The sequence below is a fragment of the Trichoplax adhaerens genome, genomic scaffold (assembly GCF_000150275.1).
Source record: "Trichoplax adhaerens TRIADscaffold_5 genomic scaffold, whole genome shotgun sequence".
NCBI classification, from domain to species: Eukaryota; Metazoa; Placozoa; class Uniplacotomia; order Trichoplacea; family Trichoplacidae; genus Trichoplax; species Trichoplax adhaerens.
Window position 1 is genome coordinate 6,833,396 of NW_002060947.1, and position 16,600 is coordinate 6,849,995.

At 32.3% G+C, this 16,600-nt stretch overlaps 1 protein-coding gene across 1 annotated transcript; it reads left to right on the forward strand.

Annotated features, from left to right (window-relative positions):
* Positions 1–3,907: 3,907 nt before the first annotated feature.
* On the forward strand, positions 3,908–4,984 carry TRIADDRAFT_24774 (uncharacterized protein; the record flags this gene model as incomplete). Its single annotated transcript, XM_002112573.1, has 3 exons — positions 3,908–4,069; positions 4,178–4,307; positions 4,785–4,984. Coding segments are annotated over 3 exons (492 nt in total), but the record flags the coding sequence as incomplete, so codon positions are not given.
* Between the last annotated feature and the right edge of the window lie 11,616 nt (positions 4,985–16,600).

Here is a 16,600-nt window from a genome sequence, read left to right on the forward strand (position 1 = left end):
AAGCTACATTTTACTAGATTCGTTCTGATTCGTCTTTGATATCATAAGCTTTCCTGATGAGTAATAGAATTCATATTTGAGATATTATAATTGATTAAGTAAAAGCTGAAGAATTTAGCGTGAAAGATTACTGTAACTTACGGATTTAATTCGAAAACTATCAAAACTTTCTTGCTTTTACTACTTTTTTTAATTTTAATTAAAGTATCTTATTAACTATCTAGCTATAGCTAACAAGAGTGAAAATATATATTTAGAAAAATTCTTTTTCATACTTAACTCTAGCCCTAACCCTAGCCATAATATTTAAATAGGAACGATAATCTAATGTAGCACTGGATTTGATCAATTAAAACTACTAAAAGTAACTCTAATTACTAGAAATATAAATTTATTTATTAATTTAAAATGGGTTAAATAACTATAGTGTAAGCAGAAAAAAGTAAATTTCTATTTGGCTACGAATCTAATCTTGCACTTTCCCAGTACGTAAATTTATCTATATCATAATTTTAACTCTTCTGTGGATCATTAATATTTCGTGCAACCATCTTTAACTTATTATTATATCGATAAATAAAATACGAGTCCTTTGTAAGCGATAGTTGATGTTAATTAACACTATAAATACTTCTTGATAATGATTAGACTGTCATCTTTAAGATACAGTTATTCAATTTCACGCTATTGATTCAATGAAAGACTACCATTATATAGTTTATGCTTCGATCGCCAAACGCAGTCAAAAATTTCAAACCTTTCTATCTTTCACTACGTCGTTATATTTGATCCGATTGAAAGGTGATATACAGTATTTAAATTCTGATTAAAGAGTTGAATGCAAGTACCTAGAGATTAATGAGCAAAGTAAATTTTTCAAGGATTGTAGTATCATTAGTTATCTTCATCAAACTAAACTAAACTCGAATTTATTTAAAATTTAGTAATTCATTTTTCAAATACTATCATTATCTAATAACTTTATTTTGACTTTTTAGCTGTAATTTGAACTTAGAAATAAGACAATATTCATATTTCGACATCAATTAAATTTTATAGGCTGAAGCACAAAGTTATGACATTTTAATAGCAGAACTGCTGCAACTGACCTATGTCTGGAAATGATGTCAATAAAAATAGACAGGTGGTCTAGATTAGTGGCGCTAACTAGTTGGCTAATTGTTTCTTTTCGGTCTCAATTATAATACTACAATAGTTATTTTAGAAAGAATGCAATGCAGCTATTACTCGTATCATTTTAAAATAGCTGATTTATATTTAAAGTAGTTTAAAATTTGGGTAAAGATCAAGTTTTGCTGCCTGACGAAGTGATAGCAAATGATTGTGGGGGGGGCATCTTTCCCTAAAGAAATAGGCAAGTACGACATAACTTATGCTGTCTTAATGCTGTCTTTAGGGGTTGTTTAGTTTAAATTGACAATCTATTGAAGACATAATGAGAATTGTTTGTGATACTGCTATCAGTAATTAGCTAATAATATAATGAACTTTCCATCCTATGCGTGAGGAAGCTAAATGTAGAGGATTGATCCTAAGACCGATATTATAAATATTGTTAATGATTCTCTAATTAATTATATTAGATTTATGAATTTGATCAATGTAAGTCTTGAATTTTTCCTTCCCCCAAACCGTGCAGTAACATCATGATTTCATTACGAATAAGATTAAAAGTTAATTCATTTTTACTGTCTCCATATTCCTTTACTATATCTATTTATATTGTTGTCCTAATTCTTTTCGTAAATTTACTTCTAAAATACATAGTTGAAATCTGCCATATCGCTTAATTAATTAAGTGAGATACAGCGGTTAAAGCTTCATTTGTCCCATTCGCGTTAAAAATTTAGTAATAGGTAAACCGATAAATAAAATTTATTAACAGGGAGAGAGTCATCACCAAGTGTATATTGTAATTTTGAATGGCTATTAATCTGGATAGTTAACTTTAAGATAGTTTAGCGAAATCTGCTTATCAGAGTATTCTAGACTACCCGTGCAAGTTAAGGAATAGGAATATTTCACGCTTCAATCTTTAATTTTTTTGTCATTAGTTTGTTTATTTAATGATAAAGTCAGTCTGAGTTTTTTGCAAAGAGTTAAAAGCAAAGACATTAACCTTGCAAGGAACTAAAATATCTGAGTTATCGATCTAAATTAACATGGTGTTTCAACTGCGTTATAATTAGCTTACTAAAGAGTTTCAAATCATATTTTCAAGCTACATCCAATCCACGTTACTACTAAACTTGGTACCAGATCGTTACCATAACGAATTACAAAAGATATTAATTCATCGTACTAATTCATATAAATTTTACATAAATTAACAGGCAATCAAAAAGAGCTCAATAGAAGAAATAGAAAATCTACTTGCTCTCAACTACTACCGTGATAAAATCAACTCAGTTGATAAAGAGAATTCATTTACTTTTATGCATTATGCTGCAAGATATAATCGATCCGATGTTATTACTTGCTTGATTGGCTCCGGCGCAGGTAATTTTTCATATTTAATGGTATACATATTTTATAAATTACAATAGCTACAGATTTATCTCTAAGAGTAAGCTTATTAATATCTTTATCTAACCTTGTATGATTGTCATCCAGTTAATATTGCCTACAATTGTTTTTTTATTATTTAGATGTTAACAGTAAAAGTGGCAGAGATGGCATTGCTCCTCTCCATGTCGCCGCCCAGCATAATTGTACCAAGGCAGCTCAAACTCTAATTCAGTTTGGCGCAAAGCTTTGTGGTAATTCTAAAGCGAAAGAAGGTCCTTTGCATTTTTGCTGTAAATACGGAAGTGAGGGAGTCGCCGAGGTATTACGATATTGTAATAATAATTATTCTCTTGAACTGCAATAACCAGCATAAATCTGTTCCAGGAATCACTTTTTTATTTTTAGACTACATTTAAAATCGCCACTGAAGTAACATATCGCTATTATTGTCCTATTTTGCATATGTTAAAATTGATTTATTTGCATATCGTATATGAACTAGATCATTCTAAGAGAAGCTGAAAAACTCAATATTACTGGAAAGATAGTTAACCACCCTGATAATGAATCCTACTATCCTATCCATTTTGCTGCTTTATATAATAAGGAGAGGATGATTGATATTTTGGTAAGCCTAAAAGTATTTGGTAACAGATTTGTAGTTAATTAGTATAGACAGTATCGCATTAAATTAACAGTCTTTCTTAGCTAAACATATTCAACCCGTTTGACGAACTACTCGTCATGTAGCTAAAATATGGCGCAAGTATAGTAAAAAAGAACATTAACGGTCGATTGCCTTCTCATTTTGCGGCTGAACGTAAAGATACTTCTATTTTAGAGCATCTACTGCAATACGGTAAGTTGAATATATTCATAAATTTGATGAAAATATGCGTTATACGCAATAGTTTATGTACAACTGGATTTTGGAACCATTTACTTATAGCCAAAATTAAGGGACAGAACGACTATATAATGATATCTAATAATGAGGGAGGCACAGCTCTTCATGTAGCAGCAGATGTTGGTTCTATCGCGGTAAGTTTACAAAGCATCTTATTGCATTTGATTTAATTCGAAGATAATGAAAATTTAACCTAAATGGAATATGGAACCGGAATCAATATGAAAAATTGCATCTATTCATCTCGTTAGGCAGCAGAAGTTTGTTTGAAATATAACGCGGATATCGAAGCTCAAACAGTAAATCCAATCATAGTTTTTTGTTTATGGCGATATTGCTGATACGATGTATCGCATATTTTGTACGATAGTATAATATAGTTTGTTGGCGTTTATTGATAAACAAAGTTATCTTTGTAGTTCTTTCGCTATATATTGAATACTTGCTTATTTTATCTAGTATGAACTATTAACACCTTTTCACATTGCGGCTATGAATGGCAATTACGAATTTGCCGAGTTTCTCACAAATAGAGGAGCTAAAATCAACTCAAAAGACAATGAAGGAAAAACATGCCTGCACTATGCAGCTTTGAGTAATAATCTTCCTTTAATTGGGCTCATGATCCAGCAGGTATGTTCGCCGATGCTTGTTAAGAAGGTCTCAATTGCATGACTTTTGCTTCTTGTAGGGTCAATATCGTAAGATCATAATTAAACTTCATCAATTCATTTCATACAGGGAGCAGATATTGAAGTTCGCGATAACAAAGAACATACACCATTACTTTCAGCTGTTTATAAAGGGTGTTCATCTGCTGTCAAGAAATTGCTTGAATTAGGGGCTGATATTACGGCTACAGACTCTAATGGTCGACATTGTTTGCATTATCTAGCTGAGCAAGCTGATTTGAACACCTTGTTGATTTTGCTAGAAGTAAGCTTACAGCATTTACATGCACAGATATCATTTTACCTTTAACATTTTGAACTATAATTTTATTAAATAGAATGGAGGAAAGCAACTAATAGATCGTCCTGATAACAAAGGCATTGTACCACTACGCCTTGCAGCTTTAGCAGGAACTATTGGAGTAAGCTTCGTAACAGTATATCTCTATACTATTACCCTTTAAGTTATAAATCAGTTCATTATTGCTGGTCAATTAATAGAATTCTTTAGATACAATATTAGACACAACACCCAAGTAAATGGCAAGGCCACTTATATTTCGATTAGCATTAGTGTATGCGAATATATCTGATGAGTTTGTTCATTTTCTTTTAAAAATTATAGGCAGTATATTATTTAGTCCAAAATGGTGCATCTCCGCACATCTTGGATGAAGAAGGAAATACCTTGTTGCATTTAGCAGCTAAAGGCAATCATCGCGATACAATTAAGCATATTCTGGAAGACATCAAAACAAAAGATATCAACGTTAGAAACACGTTCGGTCAAAAGCCTATTCATATTGCCGCTAAATATGGCCATAATCGTGTCGTTCACAATATGATTAGAAACGGTGCTGATATTAACAGCAAGTAAGAAGTCAAGAATTGAAATAAGGGCGTTTGATAGATCATCTGGCCTACCATTTTGGCCGATGACGCTTGAATCAAGCTAATAATCATAATTTTTTTATTAAATAGGGATATTTATTCCTACTATCCTCTACATTATGCCGCTAAAGGTGGATTTAACGCGGTAGTCCAGCTTTTAGTCTCTAAAAATGTTAAAATTAACGTCTTAGATCGTTCCGATGTAAGTACTCATAGCAATCAAAATATGGTGGTCAGTTTCGATTAATACAGTAGTTAATATAAGTTCATTGATTTTGTATCTGGTGTCGCATGGAATAGAATTATTTCGTCATTGTAATTTACATTTATAATGTAAAAGACATTAAATTCTATTACGTAAATATAATCTTTATTCATGAAATAATATAGACAATCTAAGATTAGCAGATATTCAATATTGAAACATAATAATTTAGGTAGTTCGTACTGAGAGAATGGCATCATATCAAAACTGCAATACTCTTTATATTTTCACTTTTCCTAAATTTACATTGCTGTTTAAAATAACTAAAATTCCTAATACAATTAATTTACTTTTAATCTGGAAGAATACACCCCTACATTTAGCATCTGCTAATGGACATCAAGAAGTAACCAAAATATTATTAGCAAGCGGAGCCGACCCAACCACGATCAATAATCAGGGTCAAAATTGTTTAGACATAGCGATCGAAAACGAGCATGCCGAAATTGGACTACAAATTATCAGTAGTAAATAGTAAGATTCGAAATTTGATATTTTAATCTTTTAGGAGCTTATTTACTTTTCTTGACTTTATCGTTTTCTTAATTTGCCGTAGCTACTACCGTAATTAGAATATTGCTATCGGAAAATTTGTTCTGAGGTCTAACTTAATTTTGTACTCCTAGTTGGGAAAAAGTTCTTGAAAACAGAGAATTTGATGGGCAAACACCAATGAAGAGACTTATCGAGAAGCTTCCTGCTGTCGCTAGTGTAAGTATAAATTGTGATATGTTTTTTTATAGGCCGTAAATAATAGTAGAAGCATTTGTGGTCTAGTACGTATATTTACACTCATTATATTTCATAGTATATTTATTTAGCTACATTAACAGATGCTATTTTATCACTTTTCTTACCTGAATGCTCTTGCTTTAAGAAAGAAAGTAATCGATAACAGTGATTATTTTAAAGACTTTAGTAACTATATCACAATTCAGAATCTTATAATAATCCTTGAAAGTGTTTCAGTTCTTAAAACTTATATGTAGCACTTGTAGAAGAGGAAAGTATGAATTACATTCTCAATCGCAGTATGGTACTCTCTAATCTATTGCAGGCTGTTATGGATCGATGTGTAACATATACCAATGAAATTGGAGAGTCCAAGGAAGAAGAGGTTAGATAATGACGTTGTCGAAAGCGATTATCTTCAACATCACATTAATATAAGATTCTAGATAAATAAATGGATGAGATAACAGCTAAAAGCTAATAGGGTAATATCGTTATATTGTAAATAATCTAGTCGACAAATTATACTAGTGGTAAACCTGAATATGTATTATTAGAGATCTAATAAATGATCACAATCATTTTAATCAAAACTTTTTTAGATTCTTTTCAACTTTGCCTATTTGGAAACTCCTCCATTTCAAACCAGGCATAAAAAAGTTGATGATGGTTATTTAGCAGCATCGGTACGAGTCTTAATAAACAGCCTCAGGGAACTTAATCCTTAGGGCAAAGAGTAATTTGTGCGCACGCAATCGACTGCGACCAACTTGTTCCTTATAAGGCATTTACTATTGCTCTATTAGAGTATCCTTTCGCATAACAGGATCAAATTAATGAAGCACCCCCTCATTCGGGCTTATCGACACTATAAATGGTATTAAGGATGAGTGTAAATTTATACTCATGATTCTGCTAGAGTTAAATTCAATATCTAATTAAAATAAAACTCTCTTATACACATTAACGATAATACAAAAATTATTCATCAATTTAGGAATTCCCTACTACGATATCTCTATTATGGAAAAGTTTTCGTCAATCTAGTGTTTCTGTTGGCTGTTTGCGTACCAGTTAGCCTGAATATTGGGAATTATTATGAAGCTGTCCGTAATCAAACTGCAAGCAACGCTGTTGGAGCAGCAGTAGTGGCGCAGGTATAAAGTAAATTTTTTTAGTATTAATGCACTTCAGCTATATTTTTATTAGCTTCTAATCCCGTAGATGTAGTTACTTCTGAGTGAAATCACGTATCTAATCTCATGTTGATGCCTATTATTCTTTTGATCTATAATTTGGGATATATCTGGACCATTTGGATGAAAACATTGATTGCCGATAATTAGTATTCGGAGGCAGTCTATACAAGAAATATTGTTACTTTTTGTGCCGTGGTATTTAATATTTTCATCAATTTAACCAAATATCTTTTCCAGGTTAGTTTATAAATTAATATTGGACAATGATTTACTACGTGGTGTTTGACATTTATCTGAGCATGACCAAGCCTTAAATTTGTCATTAGGCTTAACAAATACGTTAATCACAGTTTTTAATTGATTTAGATGTAACATAATCTGTTTCAGCAATAATTTAAATGACAGTTCTGTATCGTCTATTCTAGCCCAGGAAGCTTAAACAAATCGGAATAATTAACGACACTGGAACTTCCATACTGGAAATTGGAGTCGAATTATTAGTTCTGTTGTATTGTATCCCCTTTGAACGGCCAACAACGAATTTCACAGTTCAGATGGGAGCTCTAATTATTTTCCTCTCCATAATCAACTTTCTAGTGCACCTGAAAAGGTAAGGCTTGAATAGAATTCTGCTTAATATTGTTAAGCTTAAATCGTATTGATCATTATCGTGAATCAATTTAAAAATGTGTTAATAAGTAGAGAAAGTAAATATTTCGTGCTAGCTGTCACCATTAAACAGAATGTTACGATCGCGCATCATTATTTTCCGTTAAGAAAAACCCAGATAGATGGATAAATTTCATTTCAATTTTCCTATTAACCAGTGTAGTATCTATTTTGTGCAGAAACTTTCGTTACCTAATAGATACCACTATCTAATGTAGAATATAAACGCGTATCATAAGCACTTTATAACTCGCAGAAACCCAGTGAATGTGCATAGCTTACTAGTATACAAGTTTAAGTGAATAGCTAGGTACGCGCTACATCTAGTCTACGATATTTTCGAAATGGGTGACATTAGATGAAGTCAATTCTATTCATTTAAAACTGATACGAAGTTATTAAATTCTTCAATGAACTAATGGAAACTTTATCAATTTTCTTACATAAAACTAATACAGGGCGTTCGGTATCGGATTATATTTGACCATGTTTCTTACCATCATGAAGACAATTATTCGAGCTTCACTAGTCATTATTCTATTTTTAACCGCCTTTGCCATTGCATGCTATATGGTTTTAAGACAGCTGGTAAGTAGTAGCAATTTTACATATTGCAAAATCTATCATTAACATTAATTACGTTTATAGCCGGAGTTCAGCGAATTCGGATATGCGTTTATACGTGTTCTAACCATGATGGTGGGAGATATTAGCTACCGCGAAACATTCCAACATTTATACGACACCAATCAACTGCAACACTCCAGTTTAGCCTTGATCATCATTGTCCTCTTTGTGATAGTTATTAACATTGCCTTTGCCAATTTATTGGTATGTCGATATTGAGTTATTTTTAATTCTACTTATTACCAATATTTTTTTCGATTTAATTGATTTAATAATGATGCCCTGTCGTATTTAAGGTCGGTTTGGCTGTAGGAGATATAAATGAAGTCAGATCAAATGCCGATATCAGTTTAATTCAGATGGATCTTTCCTACATTAGCGATGTCAGAACATGTCATTTACCGAAATGGCTGCGAGTTTATTTTTCTCGGTCAGCATTAGTTCTTCGAAAACATCAGAAGATAAAACTAAGAGAAAAGGTTGAGGATATTAACTATATATAGCTATTGCACGTGACTAATTTTTTCTACATAGGACCATCATAACTTAGTATGATATTTAATAGATATTTTATTGTTTCTTTAGTATGAATGGGAAAAGTTAACTGAAGGTGTTCAACTGCAAGTTCCTACCGAGAATGCAGCTGCAAAATGCAAAACCATCACCATGTTGGAAGAGTTAAGAGAGCAACACTTAGAGTAAGTAAAGGAATTGCTCTTGTGACAGCTATAGGTAGTTTATAAGATGAGCCATATCTTACAACAGCTATCAAACGAACTACAATATCAGATCTTATATCGAACTTATGCTATTACTAATTATTATGTCTTCAAACGCGATTGTAGAATCAAAGACATGTCAGATAAGTTCACCGACTTTCGATCGGATGTCTTCCAACGATTATACAGAATGGAACAAGAAATCAAAAAAGCGAATGAAGATACTACGAAATCTTAAACTATTGACTAACCTAAGATATATTAGCCAACAATAAGTAACTGCCTAAATAGCTGTCATTATATTCACGGATTCCTTTAAAAGCAATTCGATTGTGTATACTAGCGTATAGAAGTCTTATTTATTTATCAATGTCTCCGCATACCGGATATTATTATAGACAAAATCTTTCTTCCTTCGTAAGCTACGATTAATCGATTTAATTATTGGATTATGTATGCATTTTCTCGGATAACATACTTAATTCTTGTGCGTGTTATGTTCTGATAAATAAGACAACAATCCTTTCTGTATTTACGTAATCAATGTCAGTAATGATCTTCCTTACGAATATCGCATGACAAGATCTTGACTAAAAGAGATCAGGGCAGCTTGGATTTATATCTATGAACTATGGGCTGCTCATAGAAGAGTAAAGATTTTAAGCTTTTAGTTATTTCATTCCAAACTTTCATAAACCTATAATGGCAAATTTATTTAGCTTCAGAGATTGACGTCTCTGTAATGCCTGTTCTATCTATAAATATAATAAAAAATCTAAATCATGTAACATCTCCAAAATAAAGAAATACGCGGACAACAACCGAAATGCGAATATAAATTATATCTGGCTTATTTTAACCATCTAATTTATAAATGTCTTTCAGAGAGTCGCAAAATTCTATTCCTTTTGAATTTCTATCATTTAGCATAAGGTGGCGTCGATACAATTGACAACTACTCGTGATTGACAATACTAATTTGATTTACGAGTTAGAATATTTTTAAACGACACATTCAACATTGATATGCCCCTATTTTCATTATTTCTGGTGTACTTTGCTTTATAAAATATTTTCATTTCATCTAGTCACTCATATGCGCTAAATCATGCTTACGGCAATGGCTGCTGTACAGACATTGCGCCATCAATGATCGCTATTTACAGTGGAATGATTGATGTGTGGATTTCAATTAAGTTATCCAATCCTTCATGATTACAAGTTTTTAATTACGCTAATCTATAATTTCCTGCTCAGCAAAATGATATGCTCGTTGTTACGTGCAGCTGCTGAAATATTCATTACACTATAGTACAGTACAGTAGTTGCCAGATGATTGCAATTACTAAGGGAATGTGGTACAGCAACGTGTGTGTAGATAAGCGTAAATATCTGATAGTATGAGTTACTACCTTTACAATACAAACTGTAAATGAGCTGGTATATAAGATCGAGTTTATAAAATAAAAAGGTATCTTCTTTACAAGGATCTATGTGTTAGGTTACGTCACTATATTAATTAAGAACTTAACACTCGTATAGCACTGGCAGTAGAAATGCCAACTACAATATAATTTTAACCGTGTCATCATGCTCAAATTGATGTAAACTGGTTGAATTCATCAAAATCTAATCTCCTACACTTAGAAAGAATTAGGTAAGTGGACGCAAAACTATGATTCAGTTGATACACTTGACGATGCAAAGAGAGATTGACCGAATTGGTGATCAGTTGCTTGGCCATTCATAGGGATTGACAAAGTTAATGGCTAGTTGCTCGGCCAGTCATAGGGAATGGCCGGTTCTCGGGGATTGACCGTAAATACATATATACGTACAGTACATGCAATCGGAATTAATCAAAGTGCTTTCGAGGCTCAGGATAATCGTATTCATAATATCGGAATACTTAATTTCCAATTTATCCATGGGCATTTTGTGTATTATGCTGTAGCTACTTTGTAATTACCGATTTCTACCGTAAAATTATCCCCGAGCTTCCACGGAGTAGGCTACTAGCGGTAAGATGAAATATTATTCTGTGTTATAAACATATTAAAATTCTCGTAAAATTATCCCCGAGCTTCCACGGAGTAGGCTACTAGCGGTAAGAAAAAAATATATTCTGTGTTATAAACATATCAAAATTCTCGTAAAATTATCCCCAAGCTTCCATGGAGTAGGCTACTAGCGGTAAGATAAAATATTATTCTGTGTTATAAACATATTAAAATTCTAGTAAAATTATCCCCAAGCTTCCACGGAGTAGGCTACTAGCGGTAAGATAAAATATTATTCTGTGTTATAAACATATTAAAATTCTCCTAGTCGATGTGATTCACTAAAGTTTAATTAAGCAGATGACATACGGTACATGCCTGTGAGACACATTAGAGACTCTAGGGTTTCTAATGTCTACGTAGTTGTAGTCTATAAATAAGACCCTCTTCTTAAAAGCATCAAAATAATATGAAGGGATCCGACGGTATACTACATTCAATCATTCAAATCCTTAAACAAGAATTCAATCTAGCTTATAAAGCATTGTACACCAAGCACATATTGTTACCCAAGCTACTCACAGCGCAAAAGTATATAATAATAAAATAGTAATTTCAGCGCATAAAGCTGGCTCGTTCATATTGAAATAACGATAAAAGGTAAAAAAATTCTTCAAACTTAGGCTGTAATTGCCTTTGTCAACTCGAGTTCTACATAATGTTTACTATAGCTTACTTTATATTGTGTATCAGCTTTTATAGAACATATGCTACGATAGTTTTGAAAGTTTAGAACTTATCATGTAGGAATGAATACAATAATATCGTTGGCAAGTTTAAAATTGCAAGTCATGGTTATCTTGCATACCTTAGGATGGTATTCTCATCATATGAAAACGTTATAAGTGCTCTCTTATTTACCCTAGGTTCATTAACTAGCTGGAATATTAATGAACTATTAGATAATTGTTTAAGTGGAATATAATTAACAATGCCATACAATGGTTACAGTTGTATTGAATTATTCTGTTTAGCTACTAAATGCCTATACAAAAATAGTAAGAATAAAAATTACACTAGACAACGATTTCCCCTTAAACGTACGGTTCAGAAGTAAAAGGCTTTAATATCATCAATAGTGAAGAAATAACAAATTTGCCAAGATTTTTCAACCCACCATGGTAAAAAATTCTTCATCAGTATTGCCCTTTCAGGGTAGCGATGAAGAAAATCCGGACAATAAATCACCGAAACAAAAATCATTCCCATTTGGAGTATTTAGATCGGAAAATAAGCAATCAAATACTGAAAAGAAGCCCGATGATATCAAATCCTTTCTTACTCGCGTCACTAGTCGAAAAAGGAAGGGTAAATTACCCGAAAATTCTATCAATAACTCTTTAGTTAGCCTTGGAATAGCCATGGCCACTTCAACAACGAAAGATATCCACCAGGTTTGTGATTATCTCGTCTCATTTTCTGGTTCATATACGGTACTGGACGCCATCACATCGCAGTTTAAATAACTTTATAGACTGAATTCGCCGGGGCAATTTTAGAAGGGTTGTCATTTCTGAACAGTTTACTAAAACTATGGATATTAAGTCCAGCTTTGTTTCTCCACAGCAAATCGTCAGCCTTAATGCCACACTTACTGCAAACTGCATCACACCAAATCGGTTATCGTTATTAATCAAATATCTTATTTTTGTCATCATGAGTACGCTATGTAATCAACTTGTTAGTTATCAACTACTTGCATGATATTCGTAATAGAAAATAACTCTATGTACAATGATTCAATGTACGCGTATGAGCTTTCGTTGACTTTGGAGGCCATGACGAACAGTCGCAGTAGTAATTAACATTGTGGAAATTTGAAAATGTAAATAGCATCAATGTTAAATTTTAAACTCTACAAGCTATACTATTGTAAGAGATTTAAATATTGAATCCCCAAAAGCGTGATGACGATGAGAGTACAGTTTGAATATACTTCAATCTTATTACAAGAATCACTGATTCCCAATCCACATCAAATTTATGTTATAGAAGGCATTCCGTTACAACTTTGTTGAATTTATAATTTATTTATAATTAGGAATCTAAACATTTTTTACTGCGGTTTACCACCTAAATCAGCATTACTAACCTAATCCTAAAACAAAATTAATACGAGAATCTATATTTATCGAATGTAACTTAGTATCTTAATATCCTTGAGTTAATAAGGACATTTCTCGCCACTGCCTAGTTGATACTGGTACTGCATACTACATTGAAAATGTGTAGCTAAACTTTGTACTCATAATGCAATATTAATTTCATCAAACCCTTTAATTTAATAATGAAATTATTGATGATAAGTAAACGATTAGAAATTACTACAAGACATTAGATATCTAATATCACAGCAGTTGTAGACTTACTTGATGATACTAAAGGAATGAAAAAATAGCCAAGCGAAATGACTGCTATCGTACATTAGCTTTATATTTATCAAGCAAACTAACCTTTCTGAAGTTCAATGCGGCACAAGTAACAAGCCATACCCATACTTCCCCTGATTACTGCCAATTAAGGTTAAAGTTATGAATCAGAAAACAAGTGACCAGTAAAAGCGAATTTGGCATCACAAAGCTAAAAGCTAATGAGACTATCAGATGAAATGATCTTCACAGGGCTTTATTCTATTTCTCGTTGCATCAAGTGAATAAACGAATTTTTCTGTATTAAAACTTAGTAGCCAAGAGTATAAATTAGATTTAATCTATGAATCGATCTGAAGCAATAGCAACCGGTTTTTAAAAGTTTCCTATTTACTCTTAAAAGCTTCTTATACATTGTACTAATATCTAATACTTATACTGTAGGCAATACGAGAAGGTTCTATGCGTGATATTGAATATATGATGGAAATTGCCTTTTATCGAGAGAAAATAAATCTATTCGATAAAGCCAACACATTCACACTAATGCATTATGCTGCTCAGTATGATCAAGACCAGATTTTGGTTTGCTTGGCTCAAAACGGAGGCGGTAAGTAAACTGTACCGTCCTAATTCTGCTAGTACAATATATAAGTTAGAAATAGCAACTAAATGGATCTACATTAAAAGAGAATACTTTTAAACCGAAACAGATAGATGATGTCTCATTAAAATTTTAAGCTATATTACTACGTATGCTAGATAATGTTATCTTGCTCATATTTAGATATCAATGCTAAAACCGCAAAGATTGGTCTTGTTCCATTACATGTTGCAGCCAAATATAATAGTACTAAAGCTGCTAAGGCCTTAATTGACCTTGGAGCTGATATTGATGTTGAAACTAAAGGGAAAGAAACTCCCCTACTTCACTGTTGCCAGCATTCCAGTCACCAGATTTGCGAGGTAAAAAACATAGTTATCGTTGTTTCGTTTTAAAATTAGCAAAAGGTTCACCCATAGATATTTTGCTACCTTCAATTAAAGATATATGTTAAAGGCTTCACTAAATCTTTGTTCAGAATAATAAAATTCAAGTTCGACTACTATTAATATTTTTCAACTATGTTTGAATTATTGCAACACTAAAATTATTTGTTAACGTACGTCAGATGATACTTATGGAAGCCAAAAGACGAAATGTACTCAGTAAAGTCGTTAACCATCATGATAATGAGCATTACTATCCAATACATATAGCTGGTTTTTACAGTGATCAGCGAATGATGGAGATTATGGTAAGTAAGAAATCATTCTATTTTCCTTGTTCTTATACGAAATGCACGCAAACCGATAATATGCTATAGGTACTAAGTACCTATACCTTCTAATAAAAATTCTGATCAAATATAGCTATTGGCCTTTTAAAAAGCTGCTATTGCTATCCCTTTATTTCATGAATATGAATTGTATTATTCGGTATTAAATCGGATATATCCGATCGTTTTTATAATTTAACAGCTTCGATATGGAGCAAATATTTATAAGAAAAACTATATTGGCCGACTGGCATCTCATTATGCAGTTTTACAAAAAACTACCGATGCCCTTGAAATTTTATTGCAGCACGGTAAGACTAACAATCTTAATGTATTGAATATTAATATTACTTCCAGCTCAAAGTGATTGATATTTCAATTTCTTAGCAACGACTAGAGAAGTTGAAGCTAGTCTCTTTAATTTTCGACCTATGTTCGCATGAGTAGAATAAGCGTAATTTTAAAACTTGGACCTTATAAATCTAGTTTGACAATTCAGTTATTAATTAAGGCATTTTGTCGCAATTATTTTACTAGCCAAAGCAAAAGGAATGCACGATTTTATCAAAATTTCCAATAAAGAAGGGGGTACGATTTTACATCTTGCTGCGGATCATGGATCGGTTGAGGTATTTATGTAATTTGCTCGATAATGCTCATTTAGAAGTAATAGTAAGTAGAATATTAGAAATCAAAGTCTCCATATCATTTGAGTTCAATCTTTTCAACGTTATTGATTAATATTTAAATCGATAACGGAATAAAAAGAAATCTAGTCTTAACAGCAAGTTTTTCAACTTTATTTTAGGCTGCTAGAGTTTGCCTTAAATATGGAGCTGAAATTGAAGCTCAAACGGTACTTAATTAATTTATTCATACCTAGGTTCATTATGAGAATGATATCAGTAATATCTTTCTTTCTAATGATATTATATCGGCTTACGTGACCAAGTCAAATTTTTTAATTTTTTAATAATTCATTCTGTACCTCTAGAATGAACTATTCACACCCCTGCATATTGCAGCTATGAATGGTAAATGCGACATATGTGAATATTTAACCAGTATGGGCGCAAATGTTAATGCTAAAGATAGTGAAGAAAAAACAACTTTACATCACGCTGCTCTGAGCAACAACGTTCTGATAATTGAGAGCATGATAAATAAGGTTAGTAAGTAGGATTCTATTTAATAGTCCTGGCTTTCAAAAGTTAGGAAAGATGGTTGCGTTGCATTTCCCAATTACTGAAATCTTTACGAGACGCAAGCTGAATTACGTACATTTATTATTTGTAACGTGGCTATTAATGAATTACATATGTGACTTCAAAAACTTTTCTAAATCAGTTATCGTAGGAGTTTATTGTGCATATTTAAGCTATAGAAATTTCTTCGTAGTAAGTCATTACAGAAGATCGAATACCTCAATTTCTATGATTTCGGTAGGGAGCCAATATCGAAAGTACAGATAAACAAAATCAAACACCACTTCTTGCAGTGATATGGAAAGGCTGTACGGCTGCTGTCAAAAAGCTATTAGAATTGGGTGCGGACATTACAGCGACAGATGATAGAGGTAGACATTGCTTGCACTATGTCGCCGAACAACATGATCATATAACCATGGATGTATTACTTGAGGT